Genomic DNA, 18,915 nt, shown 5'->3' on the forward strand with positions numbered 1-18,915 from the left:
CATTTTCATTAGTTCTATTATTTTTGAGCAGTATCTCAGCATTATAAAAAAAAATACTCTGAAAGGCAGTTTCTGCCTGTTAGCTCATGACTTGGGAGAGGACAACACCTTTTTGATTATGTCATTGAATTTAGTCATGTTATTTGTGTCCTTACTACACACAGATACAATTTTGTCCTTTGTATTTTGTTACATGCTTCTGTGATATGAGTGAAAAGAGCTGTGTTCATAATATCAAAAGCACAACTGGGTCACCTTTGTCACAGACCAAAAAAAAAAAAAAAAAAAAGTAAAAGGCATAAGACTGGATTTAGAATGTGCCTAAAACAAATTCCACAGCCTAACAATAAAGATGGTGACTCCTGCTGTTTCAAGTCCACTGCTGCTCAGAGGCGTGGATCAGCCTGACAGAGAAAGGGGAATGCTGGCTTTTTAACAAACTGAGGCTGACTCCAGTCGTCTTTATGGCAGAATCAAATACAACATGGGGGAGGACTGATTGGACCCATTCAGCCCTCCTTGAAGCAAGATAAGGAAGATAACTTAACTTTATAGCATTTTCCCTGTGAGGCACTCAAGGGCATACCATTAAAGCAGCTGATTACAGTACAGAAAGAAGCCAGGGTCGTTGGAGCCTTTATTAAGGATTATTCATTTCTTGCATGAGAAGCTGCCCTGACTAGAGTTGCGTATCACTTATGTGGGGCCCCTGGATTCTTCAAACACTGCATGTGTCTGATTAGAAGGGAAACAACATTGTTCTTGCTTGAGTAGAGAAACTGACCTTCACTGACCAGAATTTTTATTCATACAAAGAATCCTTTGGCACACTGAATCTCCGAGCTCACATGATTCCTCATCAGCAAGCTGCAGGTTTAGTTCATGTGCAAAATGAAAAAGTCTATATAAGCTCAGGTACCACCTTGGTTATTAACAGGTAATGCTGGAGCTTCTTCACAAGAGTATAATGTAAATTTAATGCTGAGCTGACATTAACCAAACACTATTACAGTAGCTCTTGCTAAATGTGTGTTCCATAAGGAGAGGCTCAGGGCTTCTGTTTAGTCATTTGTGCCATGTGAGATGTTAAGCCTTCATTGCGCATTCATTACCATCTAAGTTAATGTTCCTATTTTTACCCAAGTGACTAGAAACACACCTGTGTGCGCATGTACGCACACACACACACATATACCACACACCTCTATTGGGAACAAAAGCCCATCATTTTAGATTACTGGAAGTTTATGTAATGAATGTGAGGCTGTTCTTAGCAGACATGTCTAGGTCACTGAGCTCAACCTATCCAGGGAAACAGGGACATGTGCTGCCTCCCCAGTGTCCCCTCTGAGTCACCTGTGTCCAAACCTCCTCCTCCCCCAAACAAGTGGGAGCCTAGCCTGGGATCTTGGGTGACAAAGAGAAGCAGCATAGAGGGACATAACCAAAGCTGAAAATAAAGCAGATACTGTGAGGTGTCAACTCCAAGGAGCTAAGCAGGGCACGAATGAGGCTACAGAACAGAAATAGGGAGTGGGACCCTCACTTGCTGGCATGGGTGGGATCACACGTGCTTTTCCAGCTCCTCAGCCTCAGCAGCCTGAGATCAGGCCAGGAGAACTGCCTGAGAGGTGGAGCCAGCTGAGACAAGATGTTGCAACAAATATTTAGGCAAACCACCCACCAATGGGCCCACTTGTACATGATGTCCTTCCTGCTCAGCTTCATTCTTTTCTTCTTCTTTTTTTTTTTTAAGTGAGGTATAATTATCATATTTTATTGCTTTAATGTGTACATATTGTTTTGATATTTGTATATATTCTGAGACAATCACCACAGCTTCATTCTGACCATGGAGTTGGACTGCTAATTTGAAACATATGCAGCCATGAGGAGCCCTACATCATGCCCCAGGATCTGGGGAGCAAGAAGCAGCCTCTCACACTACACATCCACCTCACTCCCTGTAGCTTCTATTTCCAGATTTCAGTGCCAACAGGTTTACTATACAGGGGGCCAGAGAAGGCAGTAGAAAAATCAGTCCCAGAAAGGAATGACTGATCACATGAGTCCCTAGAGACTATTTCCCTTCAGATTATTCCCATCACAGTGGGATTTCCAAGTATCTGGATGTCTCTCTTCCACTGTTTGTACTCAATGGTGCTATGTTAATTTGCACTCAACACACTGTTAAGTTCTTTAACTGAAGTGTGGGCCTTGCCAATACACTAGGATTACAATTTCAAATCTACCACTTAATATATGTGTTCTGTCCCCATATCCCACCTCTTTCAAATTCTCAGTAAAATTAAGCCATTTTTTTTCTTCATCCTGCTTGATGTTAGCCCATTTCTTTCCCTCCAAATAAAACTCACATGGAGAAGTCACCTTCACATTCTAGATGCAAGCAACAGGAATAATAGAGGGATATACTTCAGTGGATCTAGGAGAAGGGAGTTAAATTCTTAACTGAAACAATACAAATACAGGAGGAATTGCAACCAGGACCTCCTTAAATGCTGAAAAAGAAAGGAAGAGAAAAGTCATGTGGGCTGAGTTCAGAGGTGGTTTCACAAGAGTAGGATCTCAAATCATCTAGGATTTGGATACATATACAAAAACAGAGAAACATTCCAAGCTGGTGTAAGACACAAAGGTGCTGGAGTAGGGACTACTGTGGTCTGTTTGTTGAGAGGCACTGAAGGGTTCTGAATGAGTGTTGTGATAAAAGCAGTATTTTGGAAGACTGATCTAGAAGCAGCAGTCAGGATGGACATCAGAAAAGAGGAGAACAGAAGTGGGAAAGAGTTAGAGGTCATTTATGACAGCCTAGGTGTGGGATGAGAGGCATCCACATATTCAACAATTACCTGATGTTTTCCATCTGTTAGGGGATATTATACGTGCTGGGTGCAGTGGTGACCAGGAAAGCAAGGTACCTGCCCTCATGGGGTCCATATTCCAGTGACATTAAGTCAAACAATATCAGATAGTGACAAGTGGAGGAGAGGGAGTAAGATAAGGTGATGTGATGGTAACTAAGGCAGGTCCTCGAATTAGGTACTCTGAGTAGGTGTAGGGTTTGCTGAGACTAAAGGCTGAGAAGATGCAAAAAATCTGAGGCAGGAACATTTGGGAGAGAAGAAGATTAAGTGCAAAAGCTTCAAGGTGAGCACGGTCTGAACTTACAGGAAGAAACATATAGGACCACATGGCTGGAGTACAGTAAACAAGGGGAACGGTGGCAGGAGACTGGGCTCAAAATTCATCTGTAGGGGTCACATCACTTAGGTCCTCCCATGCCATGTTGAGGTTTTTTATTACAATTATATTTAGAAGAAGGAAGTGACATGATCTCATATACATTCTAAGAGATCATTTAGCTACTGTGTGAAGAATGGATTTGGGGGTGGGGGTGGGGGCAGGGACCCCCTTCAATGGCTGTTGTAGTAATCAAGGTAAGAAAGGATGGTGCTGTGGAGAAGGGCAGAAACGGGGCCAGCAGAACTTGGCATTAAACTGGATATGAGGAATTGAAGATGTGGGAAGGACAGAGCCAGTTTTGGCCTTGCGCCTCTGGTGGGTGGTGGTGCTATTTACTAAAATAAGGACAAGTGAGGTAAGAACAGATTGAAGAGTATATGGGGCTGACAGCTCCGTTGGGGACAAGTTGGAGCTCATGGAGAGTCGCAGATGCAGGTTTGGTATTCAGGAGAGAAGCCAGGGCTGAAGATAAAAATCTGAGATTCCATGAGTTCAGGGACTGTATTTACAGCTATGAAACCAGATGAGATGATCTAAATAATACAGAAAAAGGACAGATCTCTGAGGCAATCCAACATTCAGAAGTTGAGAGAGCAACCAGCCAAGGAAGCAGAAGGAAAGGCTGGTGAGGTCATCACAGAACCCACGGGTAGGAAGTGCTTCCATAATGGGATAGTGAAAGAATCTACCATAAATCAGATGGGATGAGTCTGATGTTGCTTTAAAACAATAAAATCTTCTAAACAAGGCCTATTCCTAAAATGAACTACTCGTCTGGTTCTTGCCTAAAATAACATCTTAACTAAAAGTGGATATTTCTGGTGAGGATGGAAGCAGTGGGTTGGAGAAAGGTGAAGGCAAAAGTTGATCGAGTATCTTCAAAAGAGATAATAAATGTAAAAATCTTTGTATAAGTTACAAAGCAGAATAGAGAAATCAGCCTTTATTACTAAAATGATGCTAAAAGTAAAGTTTTGAAAAAAAATAATAAAAGTAAAGTTTTGTTATTAATAATTATGATGATAAGGGGTGCCTGAGTGGCTCAGCCAGCTGAGCATCCGACTCTTGATTTTGGCTCAGGTCATGATCGTAGGATTGTGGGATCAAGCCCTGCATCAGGCTCCCTGCTCAGTGGGGAATGTGCTTGAGATTCTCTCTCTCTCTCAAATGAATAAATAAATCTTGAAAACGATAATTATGATAATGATTCTCTTGACTAAAACATGCTTTTACTGGCCTCAAAAGTAAGATTTAGATCTCTAGTATAGCAGTCTCAGAAATAGGGAAATGCAAAACTGAAAATTATTTTACACAGAAGTAGCTGAAAATTTCAGACTGTGGATATTACTTAAATAGGAATTTCTAAGACAGGATCTCACTGATTAAAGAACCAACATATTTATCTTCTACACAGGAAGTCACTAAGTCCAGGTAAGACTAGATATCTAGACCTGCCAATACCTTGGCACCTGGTATTGGCTTAGCTTCCTTAGGCTTCAGAAAATTACAGAACAGGACACTAAAATCTAGTTTTTGGGGGGGTCAGGGTTTCCCTTTGATAGGTTTTGGAAAAAGGCCAGTTCCCTTCCGATTGCCCTTCCCAATACCTGCCTTTATATTTTCAAAGGTTAAAAAGTTCATCTATTTTACCAGTTAAGAACATCAATCCATGTATATCAAACCAGCTGCCTAGGTAATGTTAAAGTTGGATTTTAGTGATTGTCTTTCAAGACAAAATTTCTTCCAAAGCAATTTTGAATAACTTGCATAGAGAGGTCAAAATAAATGTAAGGTAAATGCAAATAAACACAGCTCCCAACCAAATCATCAGTCAGGGGAATTAAGCACAAATGGAATAATTCCTCATTTAGTTTGAGAGTCACTCTTCATTTAGCATTTCAGTTGGAACTCAGCATATCTGAGTGCATTTTTGGGGTGAGGATTTTATAAATATACACCCCAAAGATAGGCAACTGCCACTGATTAGTTCTGAGATAATGGTCATTTCCTCATCTATATGACAGAAATGCTACCACCTGTCCTGTTCTCTAATTTTATAGAGACAGAGAGAAACTGTGCCCACAGGCTTTGATGTCAAATGTTCTGCTGGTCAGAGAAGGGGTATCATACACTGAAGAAACACCATGGCCCTAGCCGTGACTTCAAAAGGCCACAAACAAAGAATCTGAAGTAGTTTGTAACTGCAGGAATCTAAAATGCTAGACCATTTAAAGAGGAACAAAATTCACGCAGAGATCCCTACACAAGTGTAAATGCACTTGCTCACTGCACATTTGCTTCTCTAGCTCCTCAATCATAACCAGGAAGCCTTGGCACCCAAAAAGACCCAGCAGAGGTGACATTGGCATTGTCAGGCACTCATCTTGCAACTGTTTGAGCATCTGAGATGGAAAAGCGCCTCCAAAGAGGAAGAATGGTATCTTTTTCTTACTGTTTGACACACTTAAAAAAAAAAATGTTTTAATGACAGACCCTCATCATCTCTGCATTCTTCTCCACATCCAGAAGCACCCTTGTGTCTGCCTCGCAAGCTGACAAATGTGAAGTGGAAGGAGAGAGGAATCTTTAGTGTAAACAAGAGTTTGTTTTAGAATCTCTGGACCTTAGCAGTCATACTTTCCAGATCATTGCTTTAGAGGAGTCTGCTCAGTAATGGGGTTGGTGCACATGAAAATGTCAGGGGAGGGTTTCCAGAAAAATATTCAGCTGAGAGAATGAAAATGAAGATGCTAACCAGAAACAGTAGTGTACTGCTACTCTACACTCCCTCTAGCTCCCGGGGATCTAAAGGGGATTCTGGACTACTTCCTGTTAACACAATAGGGTACCCCTCCTCTCATCCCAAAGACACTGAGTCAGCATCTGGCTTGGAGCCAGAGAGACATATTCTGAATTCAGAGTGTTCAACAATGTTCAGTACAATTACGACATAATGGCTGCAAAGCTGTTCCTGAAAGCCAAGAAAACCTGAATAATGTGGTTAGGTTATATCATACATGAGGGCTTAATAGAGTTTAAAAACCAATTTGAAAATTCTTTCATTCCATAAAGACAGCATTAAGATGAGAGCAAAATCATTCAAGTTCAAGGAACAGGGACAAAGTGCATAAGGACTTATGCTGACTCCTTTCCACATTATCCTTCTTAACCAAAATGACCTATCCCCTTTGAAAATATCTGATATTTAATACTGGCCCAGAAAGAAGGCAATTTCATTAAAACATCTTAGTTTTACTGTACCCAGCTAGTAATTCCAGTTTCCTTGCTATTTACAAAGGACACAATCCCATTTCCAAAAACAACTATTTGCAATTCAAAATCTGTCCATCTAGGCAAGGTCTTCCATCCATCACTAATACTCCACCATTTCCAATTCATCTTGCCAAAGAGGTGAATTTATCTTCATGACCACCCAAGACCGGAAAGATGTTTCATTCATTTTTAGCCATTCTGTAGCAAATGACTTGGAAACTTTGAGTTACTAAATCCAGCATTTTCTTGGACTTGTGATACCAACAATACCTAGGCCTGCTCAATCTGACTGTTGGGAACCATGTTCTCTTGAGGTAATGCTCCCACAACCCCCAGTCATGTCAGATTCTTAAATACTGTGGATCTTATTCTGTTAGTTAATACCTATCATGGAATATCTTAATATTTTGGAACTGGGAGGTGACTTTGAAGATCCCATTCCTTTATAGATAATGTGTAACTGAAGCCTTTCATACTGCATTTTTTGGTTAATCTTTCTATATTTTGTCCTTGAACAATGGCTTATTTTTATACATAATGAGACACAGAATTTTCAAAACTAGAAGGGATCTCCAAGTTCAACTTCCTTTCTTCCAAAAAAAATCTTAGAAAGTTTTATACATAAATCCTCAGAGTATACCAAATAACAGATACCACATTTTGTTTAAAGCTTAACTTAAAGATGGAGGGTGAGAAAGTTTCAGCTTCGGACAGAATCCTTTTAATTTAAGAATGAGGTTCTGGTCTCTAAATCTAAGATACAGATTAATTTCATTTTTGAACGTGGAGAAACAGAGCTGAACTTAGATCTCTCTCTCTCTCTCTCTCTCTCTTTTTTTTTTTTTTTATTCTTACGTCCTAGGCTGCCTCAGCTGACTGAATTTCTATTAAATAATACTATTCTTTCTCTTGGCTGACTGGAAGAAACTCCATGTTTTAAAAAGTAAAGAGTTAAAAGTCAATCTCATGTCCTTCCCCCTGAGTAAACTAGAAGCCATTTCCCCATGATTTCATGATTAATATGAAAAAGTACAGGAACAAAGAGAGGAAGTTCATTTGTTTCCAGCAGTAACATTCTGGTTTCTGCTACAGTCCCATTGGCAAAAGAAGGAAACAGTGTATCCTACATGCTTGCCCCATTACAACACGAAAAGCAGTCAACTTTGTGGGAATGTTAGCAAAGTAGAAAAGATGATTTGGGCTTTCTTCCAGTATTATTTGGGCACCCTAGCCTTAAAATAGTGACCATAGATAGTCTGTCCTTAAGGAAGGAACAAATGAAGATATTAGTGACCTAGGTAAGCTAATTATTTGGTATACCTTCAAAAGGACAGTCTTCAAATATTTGCTCAACAGGTCTTTGAGGGAGAAGTCGAGCATGGCAGGCCTGGATGGAGTGTGGAGACAGGGCTCATGGTGCCTTTCAACTTGCTTATTTCATTCGACACAACCAAGGCTCTGTAGCTGATCAGGTCTTATCTCCTTGAAAGGTAGTCTGATGACCAACTATAGATTCTCAAATATGCGCTTCCCTACTCCAAGCTGTTGATCAAGGCATTGGTAACTGCAGTATTTTTACCTAGTAACCTCTCTCTTTTTTTTTTTTTTTTTTTTTACCTAGTAACCTCTTGAAAGGTTATTGTTTTATATTCCTTTTCTCTTTTTCCACCCCAATGGTGTTAGAGATCCACTCTCCCTTCAGGGACACTGTCTTTTCATTTCTGTAGCATGTACTAAGTGTTTGCAATGCATCAGACACTGTGCCGGGTACTAGAAATATAAGAGTGACTTAAGACACTTTCTGACTTAAGATACTTTCCCTGCCCTTAAGGACTTCATACCTTGGGCAGAAGTAAAAGTTAAAAACAATACAATACTGCATTGGTGAAGCCTATAACAGTAAAATGGTTGTTCCCAGATACTAATGGTGAAATGCTCTGAAATCCTTGGGGATGCACATTTTAAAATAGAAAGTATTTTGAATTTTGCCTCTATCTCTGGAAACCTTATCTTTGGTAAGGATTCAAATACAAAGAGTGATGTTTCCATGCCTCCAGGTTCCTGTAACTGTAAATGGAATGTTAAGGATGTGGGATAATTATCTATGAGAAACTTAGCCTAAACATTTCATTTGGCATATTCTTTCTCAAGTGATTTTGTCTCTGAACTTGCTACATACTAGAGGAAAGATGAAGGAAGCTTGCCTAGTCCCTGCTACCTGTGTGGATCCCTGGATCCAGATGGTTTCTCCCCTTCAAAATAATTGCAAACAAGATTAAAACTGCCTGCAGGAACCATCCCAGCTGGCTTCTGACTTCCTCTGATGTACACTCTTTGAATAAAGCAGTGACAAAATTAGATTCAAAATAAGGAACATAAAAAAACCTTAGTACTTGTACCATATTATCTCAAGGTCCTGCTACATGTGAAACCCCAAACCCTGGCATTAGAGTAACTGAACACATCAGCCAGCTAGAGTATTGCACATATCATGAAATACAAAAATTTCAACAATAAGAAATGACTTTTTTTGAAGGCCACATTGCCTCTAGGTACTTAAGAGTACGACAGAGCCAGGCATCTGGAATAAAACAGAAATACAGTCCAATAAATTCCCAAGTTGGAAAATCCTCATTCCTATTACCTTATCTGCCATCAATCCATCTAAATAAAACCACATAGCCACATTTTCCTCTAGTGAAGAAGACAAAAAAAGTATTGATTCTTCCTCAGCAGGCAGCTACTACTGACCACAGCAAGTACAGACAAACTGGGGAGTTCGCCTGTCCAGAGCACCAGCCCCACCCATCTTAATTTTCACAACTGCAACTTTCTGGTTCCAGGCAATTCTTCAGGAGAACAGAATCCTGGTTATTAGACTATGACATTTCACAAAGAACCGTGACTGAGTTCTGCGACTTACCCTGATGTTACGATAATCACTCAGTATTTCCAGGGGATACCTCTTTTTCCAAGTATTTCAAATATATATAGCTCCAGATATTGGCAGAGAGTCATATGCATTTTCATAAGCTATTTTTCATATAATTACTAAATGAGGAGATTGTGGCCTGTAATGGCTACTTCAACTTGTACAGTGCCATGCACACTGAGGCATGGCTCCTGTAACTGCTTAACCAAGACAACGTGTAGTTACAGGAGCCCTGCTTATGTTGGAAAACAGGCTAGAAAGTGCTGGGCGTGGAACAGGTCCTAGCCACTATTCCTATCCTGCAGGAGCTTATAGCCTGGGCTCCAGCTTGGCCATACCATGTGTATATAGATGGATCGATTTTTTTAAAGGGCCCTACAATATGAAGTACTGTATGAGATACTTCCTATGAAGAAACAGGAATAGGGACGCCTGGATGGCTCAGTGGTTGAGCGTCTGCCTTTGGCTCAGGTCGTGATCCCGGTTGTGGGATCGAGTCCCACATCTGCTTCTCTCTCTGCCTCTTTCTCTCATGAATAAATAAATAAAATCTTAAAAAAGAAAGAAAGAAAAGAAAAGAAAAGAAAAAAAGAAAGAAAGAAAGAAAGAAGAAAGAAAGAAAGAAGAGTAAGAAACAAGAATAAAGATCATCCTGGCAAAAACCTTGTTAAAGACAGCATAGAAACAGGCACTTGCCTATTCACGTTAATCATTTCGCCAGGACTTCTTGAACTCTGGACCTTTAAAAAAAAAATTCTACCAACTGGTATTTATCAGGGGTGACCGACCCGGCGAGGTATGTGCTGAGAACTGTGCAGTCTCCGGTTTACTATCACACTGTTCACCACCCAGGGGAGCTTGCGCCGGCGAAGCAGAGACAGAGGGTCCAGAAAGCCACGTTCCCTACAGCACCTTTCAACCTTTTCACCTCCCCCCCCCCACACACACACACCAATTAAAGGTCACCATGCGTGCTCAAAAATATTTAAAAAGGCGGCCATCTCAGCGGGCTGCCACTGAGATTATACTGCCACTTCATACGAATTCCATTAAACCCGGGACGGGTCATGGATGGAAAAACTGGAAAAAGCGTGAAGCTTGAGCCGTTTCCTGCTTTCTCTTGAAGAGCTGCCTTTTCCCGCTCATTATTTCTGTCCACTTCCCGGAGCGCCATCTCTCGTGCGCGCGCGCAGACACACAAATGCCTATAATCTGCCCCCCGGAGGCTCATGGATCTATGGCTCCCGCTTTAATTAAATTCCCTCTAACGACGATCGAAATTGGCAGCGTGTGGCGCAGTGAAGGGCTCGCGTGCCCCGCCCTCCGGCTCCGGGCGGGGACCGCGCCTGCCCGCCGCCGCCGCCGCCAGGCCACCCGCACCCACCTGAGCCTCCCGACGCCTACGTCGCCCGCGTCGCCCGCGTCGCCCGCGTCGCCGCTTCCGCCCCGGCGGGCACTTCCGGCCGACCAGCCCGGCTCGCGCCTCGCGCCTCGCACTTCCGCCCCGGCCCGCGGCGCCTGCGGCTGCAGCCCCCGGGATCCGCCGGCCGCGCGCGTCGCCGCTCCGCGGGGCTGCCTCGCCCGAGCTGTTGCTCGAGGAGGAGCGGGGGCGGGGACGCAAAAACCGGGGCCGAATGTCAAAAACAAAAACCGTGGAACGGTGACCCCGGCTCGTTGGGGCGCCGTTTTTAATGAGGAGCCAACCTTGAAAAGGTGCGGTTCAGGTCCTTTTACCTCCTCCTTGCGTTCATTCGCTCCCTTTCAGTGTTTACTGCCTTCTTCCCCTGGGTCCCGCCTCGCTAGGTCAGGGGCGACTCGAGGATGAGTGAAACTGGCGGCTGTACCCCCCCCCCCCCCCCCACAGCTAGTTATCCCTTAAACAGACCCTGCGTTCCGCCAACGAGGTGCTTCGAAAGGGAAGGAATGTGAACCTGTGGAGGTGATCTAGTTGAAGGGGTAGCCTTGGGGCTGGGTTGTGAAGCGCCGGGCCAGGGCCAGGGCCAGGGCCAGGGCCAGGTCGGGCAGAGGACGGATCTCTCCAGCCTGCAGAAGAAGGGTGGGACCGGAGGGAGCCTGGCGCCAGCCTTGCACGGAAGACTAGATAGTATGGCCCAGGGATGGAGGGAGTGGGGAGAGGAGGAAACAGGCACGGAGGGCAGGCGGGGGCCAGGCTATGCAGGGCCTTTGTTTCAGGGGTTTGTTGTGTGTGTGTGTGTGTGTGTGTGTGTGTGTTTAAAGATTTTATTTATTTATACATGAGAAACACACAGAGAGAGGTAGAGACACAGGCAGAGGGAGAAGCAGGCTCCATGCACCAGGAGCCCGATGCAGGACTCGATCCCAGGACTCTGGGATCACGACCTGAGCCAAAGGCAGATGATCAACCGCTGAGCCACCCAGGCGCCCCTTTTGTTTCAGTTTTGTGTGAAGGACAGCTGGAGGAGTCTTTGTTGTACTCTGTTTTTGTGTGTGGGAAGGGAGTTGAACTGATAGCCCTTCCCTACCGAGATGATCACTCATCTTTGGGAAGAAGATTAGGGGCTGGCATAGGTAAGAGCGGAGGACCAGCTGGGAAGGCAGGAGGCCACTGAGTAGTTCAGGACCGAGGTGTAGCAGCTTGAATGGTGGTACTCTACATAGAAGATGACAGGTAGAGTAATGCTCAAAGCTAACATGGATTGCTAACATCAGTTCTGCACTCATTGACTTGTTTAAAATTGAGGACCATCCTTTTAAGCATTATTGTTGGTACCATTTTGCAGATGAAAAAAATAATAGCTTGCCCTAATCTCAGAGGTAAACAATGGCAGAGATGGAATCCCATCTCATCCTGATGGCAGCATCCATGAGCTTACTACTATATACTCAATATGTATTTACTGATTTTAAAACAGATACAAAACAAACCAAGGTCAGGAATGCATCCCCTAAACAAACCACACTGAGGATGTGATATTGTTGAGGACACATCTAGGAAGTAGAATTTTCAAATTTGTACTTTATCACTCCAGCATTTGCTGGTAGCAAAAGAGGGGAATTTATGACTATCAATAGACTACCTATGATTATTTTTGAGTTGATACACTCTGATAAAACCTAATCCCTTTCTGGCTGGTGGGGGAGGGGGAGTCAATCTACAAAGCGCATTCCACCTAACAGTTACTGATATAGTATTTTTAAGGAAGTTATCTTGAGTCTAGTAATAAACACCTTGGTGGAACACATATAACTTACATTTTGTGGAGTGATAAATAGAAAAGCTTCCTAGGAATGCAACTTCAAATCAGCTTCCACATCTCATCTCTTATTGGAAAATGAAATAAATTGGATTTATGAAACCTGATTTCATCCAGTGAAGGAAAAGAATGACTTTTCCAAAGGCCATCAGTGAAGTCTTTTAGTATTGGTTATGGGTAAATTTCTATAAGGAGCCAAAAATTCACAAAAATCTTCAAAATTTGAGTTTAATTAGTAAGACTTTGTTCAGTTTTTCAGGTGATGGCATGAGGTTTGGTACATGATTGCGTTGAAGGCACAAGTTCCAGGAAATGGCTGGATATCCCTGAGAACTCACTGTTCATGCCCAGTCCTTTAGGGAGTGCATGGCTGAATGCTACAAATCCAGAAAGCAAGCCTAGCCTCCAGGTACTGGGCTCACAGTGCTGGGCATATGAGCTTGTCTGGAAAAGTGTTTGGAGTCCAACCAGGAAAAATTATAGTCTCCAAAAGTAGAAAAGGAAAACTGCCAAAGCAAAATTAATCAACACTTATTAAGTGATCACAAAATATAATACTGTGTCAGCTTCATTAATTGCTGGATTTAGTGTTCATAACAATTTCATTACATTTGAAAACAGTTTTTAGATGAGATGCTCTTACCAACTGAGAGTTCCTAAATATACAAGACAAGTGTTGAGAAATCACAGCATATTTTAAATTAGTTACTTTAGCCAAGTAATTTCAAAAGTAAAATGATAAAATTCTTTATGGCAAAATAATTGTGGGATGTGTACATGTTTTAACATGTTTGAAGTGATGTGAAAGTAAGAGCATTTAGAGAACATGAAAGTCTTAGAACAGTGACAGGTCTTATACAGCTAGGTTCACTCAAAACATCTTGTTCTAGGCGTTCGACCTATCTGGGCTCTAATTCGAAGTTATACACTGGGACTGAGGATAGGACTGATGTCAAAATCTCTCATTTGGGTTGAGTTTTTCTCTTTGATCTCAAGTTTCTGGCAGCTCTACAGTCAGTTCTGAGACTGAAGTCTGCCCTGGAGAAAGCCTGCTGGTCTAGTCTGGTCTGCAACTCCTGAGATAACCTGAAGGGTACTTTAGAGGACATGTCACCTTTCTTCCAGAGATGATCTGGAGCCAGGCTTCCCCACAAGGCCTCCTGAGGGCTGGGTGTGTGGTGTGAAGGGAGGCATCTTCACTCCCATTCCCCTGGCTTTGCCTCTGGGAAAGCAGGAGTAGAGGAAAGGCTTTTGATGTCACTGCTTTCCCTTGAGAATACCTTAAAAAGATAGTATGTTACGTCCGACTGTCATGCCAACTCTATTTTACAGTAAACTGGCTCCATACTGCTACTCAAAAAACATACCATCTGAACCTTGACTAGCAGGGACAGTCCCAGTAGTAGCCACAGTTGCGTGATATTGATGTAATCATGTTGGTAGAAGGTTTTTAGAAACCTTGGTAGATTTTCTTTCCTGGTCTTTTTCAGGTCTTTATACTGAACTTGTTTATTTATCTCATGAGTGTCTCATCCCTAGCAAACTCTGCAGGAAATGATCTGTAAGGGCCAGATATTGTGTTATGGTTAAGGTCATGGAGAAAAACCGTGGCAACCTCCCAAAGAAAAGACAGGCTTCTGAGTCTGGATGTGTTGGGTCAGCAGGGTCACTGTTGACCCCCCTCAGGCCAACCATTACAGGAAACAGAATTATAAACCTGTCTTACCAGGGGAGAATGGACTTCAGAAGCCTGATTTCTATATCCCGGTTGACATTTTAAAAACTCCACTCTTGTGCCAGAGGAGAGTGAAGAAAATTTTAAAAGGAGAAAAATGTTTATTTGTTTTAAGACTTTCTCAGTAATCCACTTATGCCATTTACATTAAAGAACCTTTCCATGTAAACATCATTAATTATGTAGTATAAGAGCCAAATAAAAAAATGCTTAAAAATAAAAGTAATTGTAGAATAAATTAGTATAGCTTGAGTGTACATATATTATACAGAGACTCTGGACTTTAATATTTTATTGAAGGAGGTGGATTTGCGATTTTCTACATTTGAGCTGCTAGGATGGAACCAACAGAAGTGACATTTTACAGATGGATACCAAAGCTGTTAAAGTTTAAATTCATACTGGCAATGACATTGTGCTTTTTAACAGGAGCCCTGACTCATGCCTCTCCATCCCCCCCACCAGCCCCTCCCCCCCCACCTAGAAAAGAATCTGGGGAGAGTTGTGGATTGAGTATTCCATGGATTTCCCCAGAAGGTGTTTTTGGAGCAGAACCATTATTGCTTTCAAAATCAGTAGCCTGCATCATACACTCAAGTGCAATCACACAAGACTGCTTGGGTCTGCGCTAAAGGAAATGAATTGTGTGTAGCCTGCCAGGCACAAGGGAGGCAGTGACAGAAGCTCTTCAGGAAATATGGCATGGAGACCTTGTAGTAGCAGCGACAGTAAACATTTGTATCACCTTTCGTAGTATTTCAAGGGTTTTCATGTATCTTATGTTATTAAATCCTTTACAGTAATTCTGTAAAATAGGTAGGGTATGTATTTTTACCAACCCCATGTTACAGACAAAGAAACTGAAGCTTAGGAAGGGAGGTCACAATGAAGCAGGGATTGGAAAGCATTTCCTAAATCCTATCTATATATATATTTTTTCTACTACCACATTCATATTTTTTTAAAAGTAAATGAAAAGCAACATGGTGTACTTCATAGCAATATTTTGTGCTATGTGGGATCTTTCAAGAACCTGTGAGTGCATTTACATCATTTCCTCAGGGAAAGTTTTGTTTTACATAGAAAGGCAGGAAATGGAGTTGAAGTGGGAAAAGTTTTTCATTTTTATGGATTAAACCCATCTGTTATGTTCACTAAGCCTGGATCATGGAAGAGGATAGATTTCTCCTATAAAGAGAGGAATAAAGGGTAAAATGTGTTTTCTTTGTTCCCTGGTTCAGATTCATACCCATCCATGGAGTCTTGTTCAGATAAAACAGGGCAGTAAGCTTATCCATCAGAAAGAAAAGACACTGCTGTCCTCAAATATGCCCTAATACCCTGAACAGTCTTCAAGAGAGTCAAAGTTAACACTGACTGCTCTGAGGGATTCTGAGGGATGATTTTTTTCACTGCTTTGAGCATCTTTCATAAATATGCTTAAATATTTTGCTATATTATCTGTTATGTCTGCACAGCACAAAATTAAGTGAAATTATCTTTTATTTATTCAGAATAGTGTCTACTGAATATGTACTATGAGGCAGTGGTAAGCACTAGAACTCTGGGGTTGAGCCAAAGAGACATGCCTCTTGTCATAATGGAACTCACAGTCAAGCAGAGGAGATGGATGTTAATCAGATGATTACAACAATAAATATATGCTGTAGAAGGCTCTTTCTCCAGTGAGAACAAAACTAATAGATGATTAGATAATTGGGAAATACAGTTAAAGTGGGAAATCATTAAAATGTGCATGTGCGTTTGAACAACAAGGGGGCTAGAGGCACCCACACCACACACAGTTGAAAATCTACATATAATTTTTGACTCTCCCAGAACTTAACTAACCTACTGTTGATCAGAAGTCTTACAGACAACAAAAACAATGGATGGACACATACTTTGTATGTTATATGTATTATATATAAAGTAATTATTAAAATGAAGTAATCTAGAGAAAAGAAAATGTTATTAAGAGAATAATAAGGAAGAGAAAATACATTTATAGTAGTGTACTGTATTTATAAAAAAAAAATCTGCATGTAAGTGGACCCATTCAGTTCAAACACATGCTATTCAACTGTGTATATACATACACACACACACACACACACATATACATACACACACATATACACATTAATATATTTACTATTATATATACATTTATATATGTATATAGACATTTTATATATGTATGTCTATACAGTGTATGTATGTATACATATAAAATTTTATTTTTTACTTAAAATACATAAGGAACATTTATTTGCCAAGTTTGATAAAGTTCTTTCTTGCATAAAGTTCACTCAAATGCATATCATCTACAATTTCCAGTTTCAGATACTTTAATGTGGAGGAAGAACTTAAAGCACTTGCAAAGTAATTTGAGTTCATTTAGATTTTTATCATTTTTTTCTCCAGTCTTTTATGCTTGTCTTACTTACCACTAATCTAAGAGCCATTCCCCACCCCACCCACCAAGCTTTTTCAAGTGTTTCCAAAGCATTTAACCTATTTTTCATAGAAATAGCAACTCTCTTTTTATGCTATTTGATCAGTTTATGAGATATTTAATTAAACTACATAATTATAATCATCAAGTACAACTGGGGTAAACAGGTTGGATAACAAAAGCAACGCCCTCTTAGAAGGGCTATTTGGTGGGGATAGAAGTGATGAGGGTATTAGACCACAGAAGCCACAAGCGTCTATCACACTCCAGGCCATCAGTCAATATATTTTACAGATGGATTTGAAAACATCAGTTAATCCCCCCCACCACCCCGCTCTACAGGAGCTCAATTAAAAGAGTTTCTATTGTAATTAAAAACTAATAAGCATTACTAGAGAAAAGCAGTGAGTGCCATAAAGGTCTGCAACTGGGGGGATGTGATTCAGTCCTGGGGTGGCAGGAGAGGTGTCTCAGGGGACGGTACAGTTGAACTGAGATCAGAGAGTGATTAGGCATTTGCTCCAAAAGGGGCCGGGGCAAGGGTCTGGAGAAAGGAGGTCCAGGTAGCAGGAGCAGCAGAGTCAATGCTGTGTTCAAAATAAGGAACTGAGAGAAGCCAGTATGATCAGAGGGAAGAGCGACGTGGGAGAGCAGTCCCTCGACTGCTGAGACAGAGGGAGGTAGAGGCCAGTTCACACTAGCTTTGTAGGCTCTGATAAGCAGGCACAACTTCATCCCTCTTGACAACGGAAAGCTGTCAATGATGGTGAAGCAAAAGGGTCTGCTTATTTGATCACGAGCAGCCACTAGTTTGTTTTGACCCCCAAATCTCCTGGGGGCACTTGGATTGCTTTTATTATCTAAATACACCCTAGGTAGTGGACAAAAACAATATTTTCTTGACCTCTGGCACCAGAATTTCTCTTGCGGAGGGAGCTGTCCTTGAATAAGAAAATACATTCATTAGCTGCTCAAGGGTCACAGTTGAGGATCTGAGGATAGGTCAGGATAATAAAAGAGATGCTAAATATCTCTGCTGAGAAAGAGGGAGGGAGGGAGAGGAAAGGAAGGGGGGTGTTGTATTATTTTCCCAGGATTGAGAGAATACAGAATACAACAAATTGGAGGCTTAAAATAACAGACATTTATACTCTCAGAGTTTTGGAGACTAGATGTGTGAAATCAAGGTGTCAGCAGGGCCATGTTCTCTCATGGAGCTCTGGGTAGATTTGTGCCTCTTCCTGGTACTGGCTGGCAATCCTTGGTGTTCCTTGGCTCACTGCTGCATCATTCCAATCTACGGTATTCTCCCTGTGTGCCTTTGTCTGTGCCTCTTCTCCTTTTCTTGGAAAGAACCTACTCAAATGGGATCGGGGACCACTCTAAGGGCTTCATCTTAACTTGATTACATCTGCAAAGACTCTATTTCTTTTTTTTTTTAATTTTTATTTATTTATGATAGTCACACACAGAGAGAGAGAGATAGGCAGAGACATAGGCAGAGGGAGAAGCAGGCTCCATGCACCAGGAGCCCGACGTGGGATTAGATCCCGGGTCTCCAGGATCGCGCCCTGGGCCAAAGGCAGGCGCTAAACCACTGCGCCACCCAGGGTTCCCAAAGACTCTATTTCTAAACAGGGTCACATTCATAGATGCTAGAGGTTAGAACTTGAATACATCTTTTTGAGGGAATAATTCAATGCATAACAGGTGTAAAGAGAGAGAAGAATCAGCAAAATCCTGGGAGCTTAAACAGCTAGGGTTGGCTACAAACACTAAGAAATTGCTGGTAGTAGGATTGCTAAAAGAACCAATATGGTTTTCAAGAGCCACCCAGGTGCCTCCCTTAGGGCTTTTCTTTCAATGTTAAGATGTGACAGCCTGCAAAACATGTCCCTCATCATACTCATGTTGAGGCTCCCACTTTTTCAGTGAAATTTCTGCTACATGTGTTTGGAGAGGTGGTAGTGATGAGGGGGCAAGTGACAAGGGGAGTCATTGAGAAGGATTTGGGTCC

General features: G+C 41.8%; 2 protein-coding genes across 10 annotated transcripts in view; one reads left to right on the forward strand and one right to left on the reverse strand.

Annotated features, from left to right (window-relative positions):
* Positions 1 to 11,310, reverse strand: part of C11H5orf63 (chromosome 11 C5orf63 homolog) — a 34,213-nt gene extending 22,903 nt beyond the window's left edge. For 5 of the 8 annotated variants that reach the window (XM_038552035.1, XM_038552028.1, XM_038552033.1 and 2 more), the window contains exon 1: positions 11,204 to 11,310. In XM_038552035.1, the coding sequence (XP_038407963.1) occupies positions 11,204 to 11,220 (17 nt within the window). In that variant the 5' untranslated portion in view covers positions 11,221 to 11,310. Of the gene's footprint in view, positions 1 to 10,165; positions 10,416 to 10,853; positions 10,947 to 11,173 lie in introns of those variants that run through there. The other 3 variants (XM_038552030.1, XM_038552029.1, XM_038552034.1) reach the window with 3 other exon arrangements.
* The window catches only part of MEGF10 (multiple EGF like domains 10), a 319,848-nt gene continuing 311,988 nt past the window's right edge, over positions 11,056 to 18,915 (forward strand). Inside the window, exon 1 of one of the 2 annotated variants that reach the window (XM_038552022.1) lies at positions 11,056 to 11,182. The gene's annotated coding sequence lies outside the window, so the exon portion shown is untranslated. The remainder of the gene's footprint in view (positions 11,183 to 18,915) is intronic. The other variant, XM_038552023.1, reaches the window with a different exon arrangement.

The sequence above is a fragment of the Canis lupus genome, chromosome 11 (assembly GCF_011100685.1).
Source record: "Canis lupus familiaris isolate Mischka breed German Shepherd chromosome 11, alternate assembly UU_Cfam_GSD_1.0, whole genome shotgun sequence".
Classification (NCBI taxonomy): domain Eukaryota; kingdom Metazoa; phylum Chordata; class Mammalia; order Carnivora; family Canidae; genus Canis; species Canis lupus.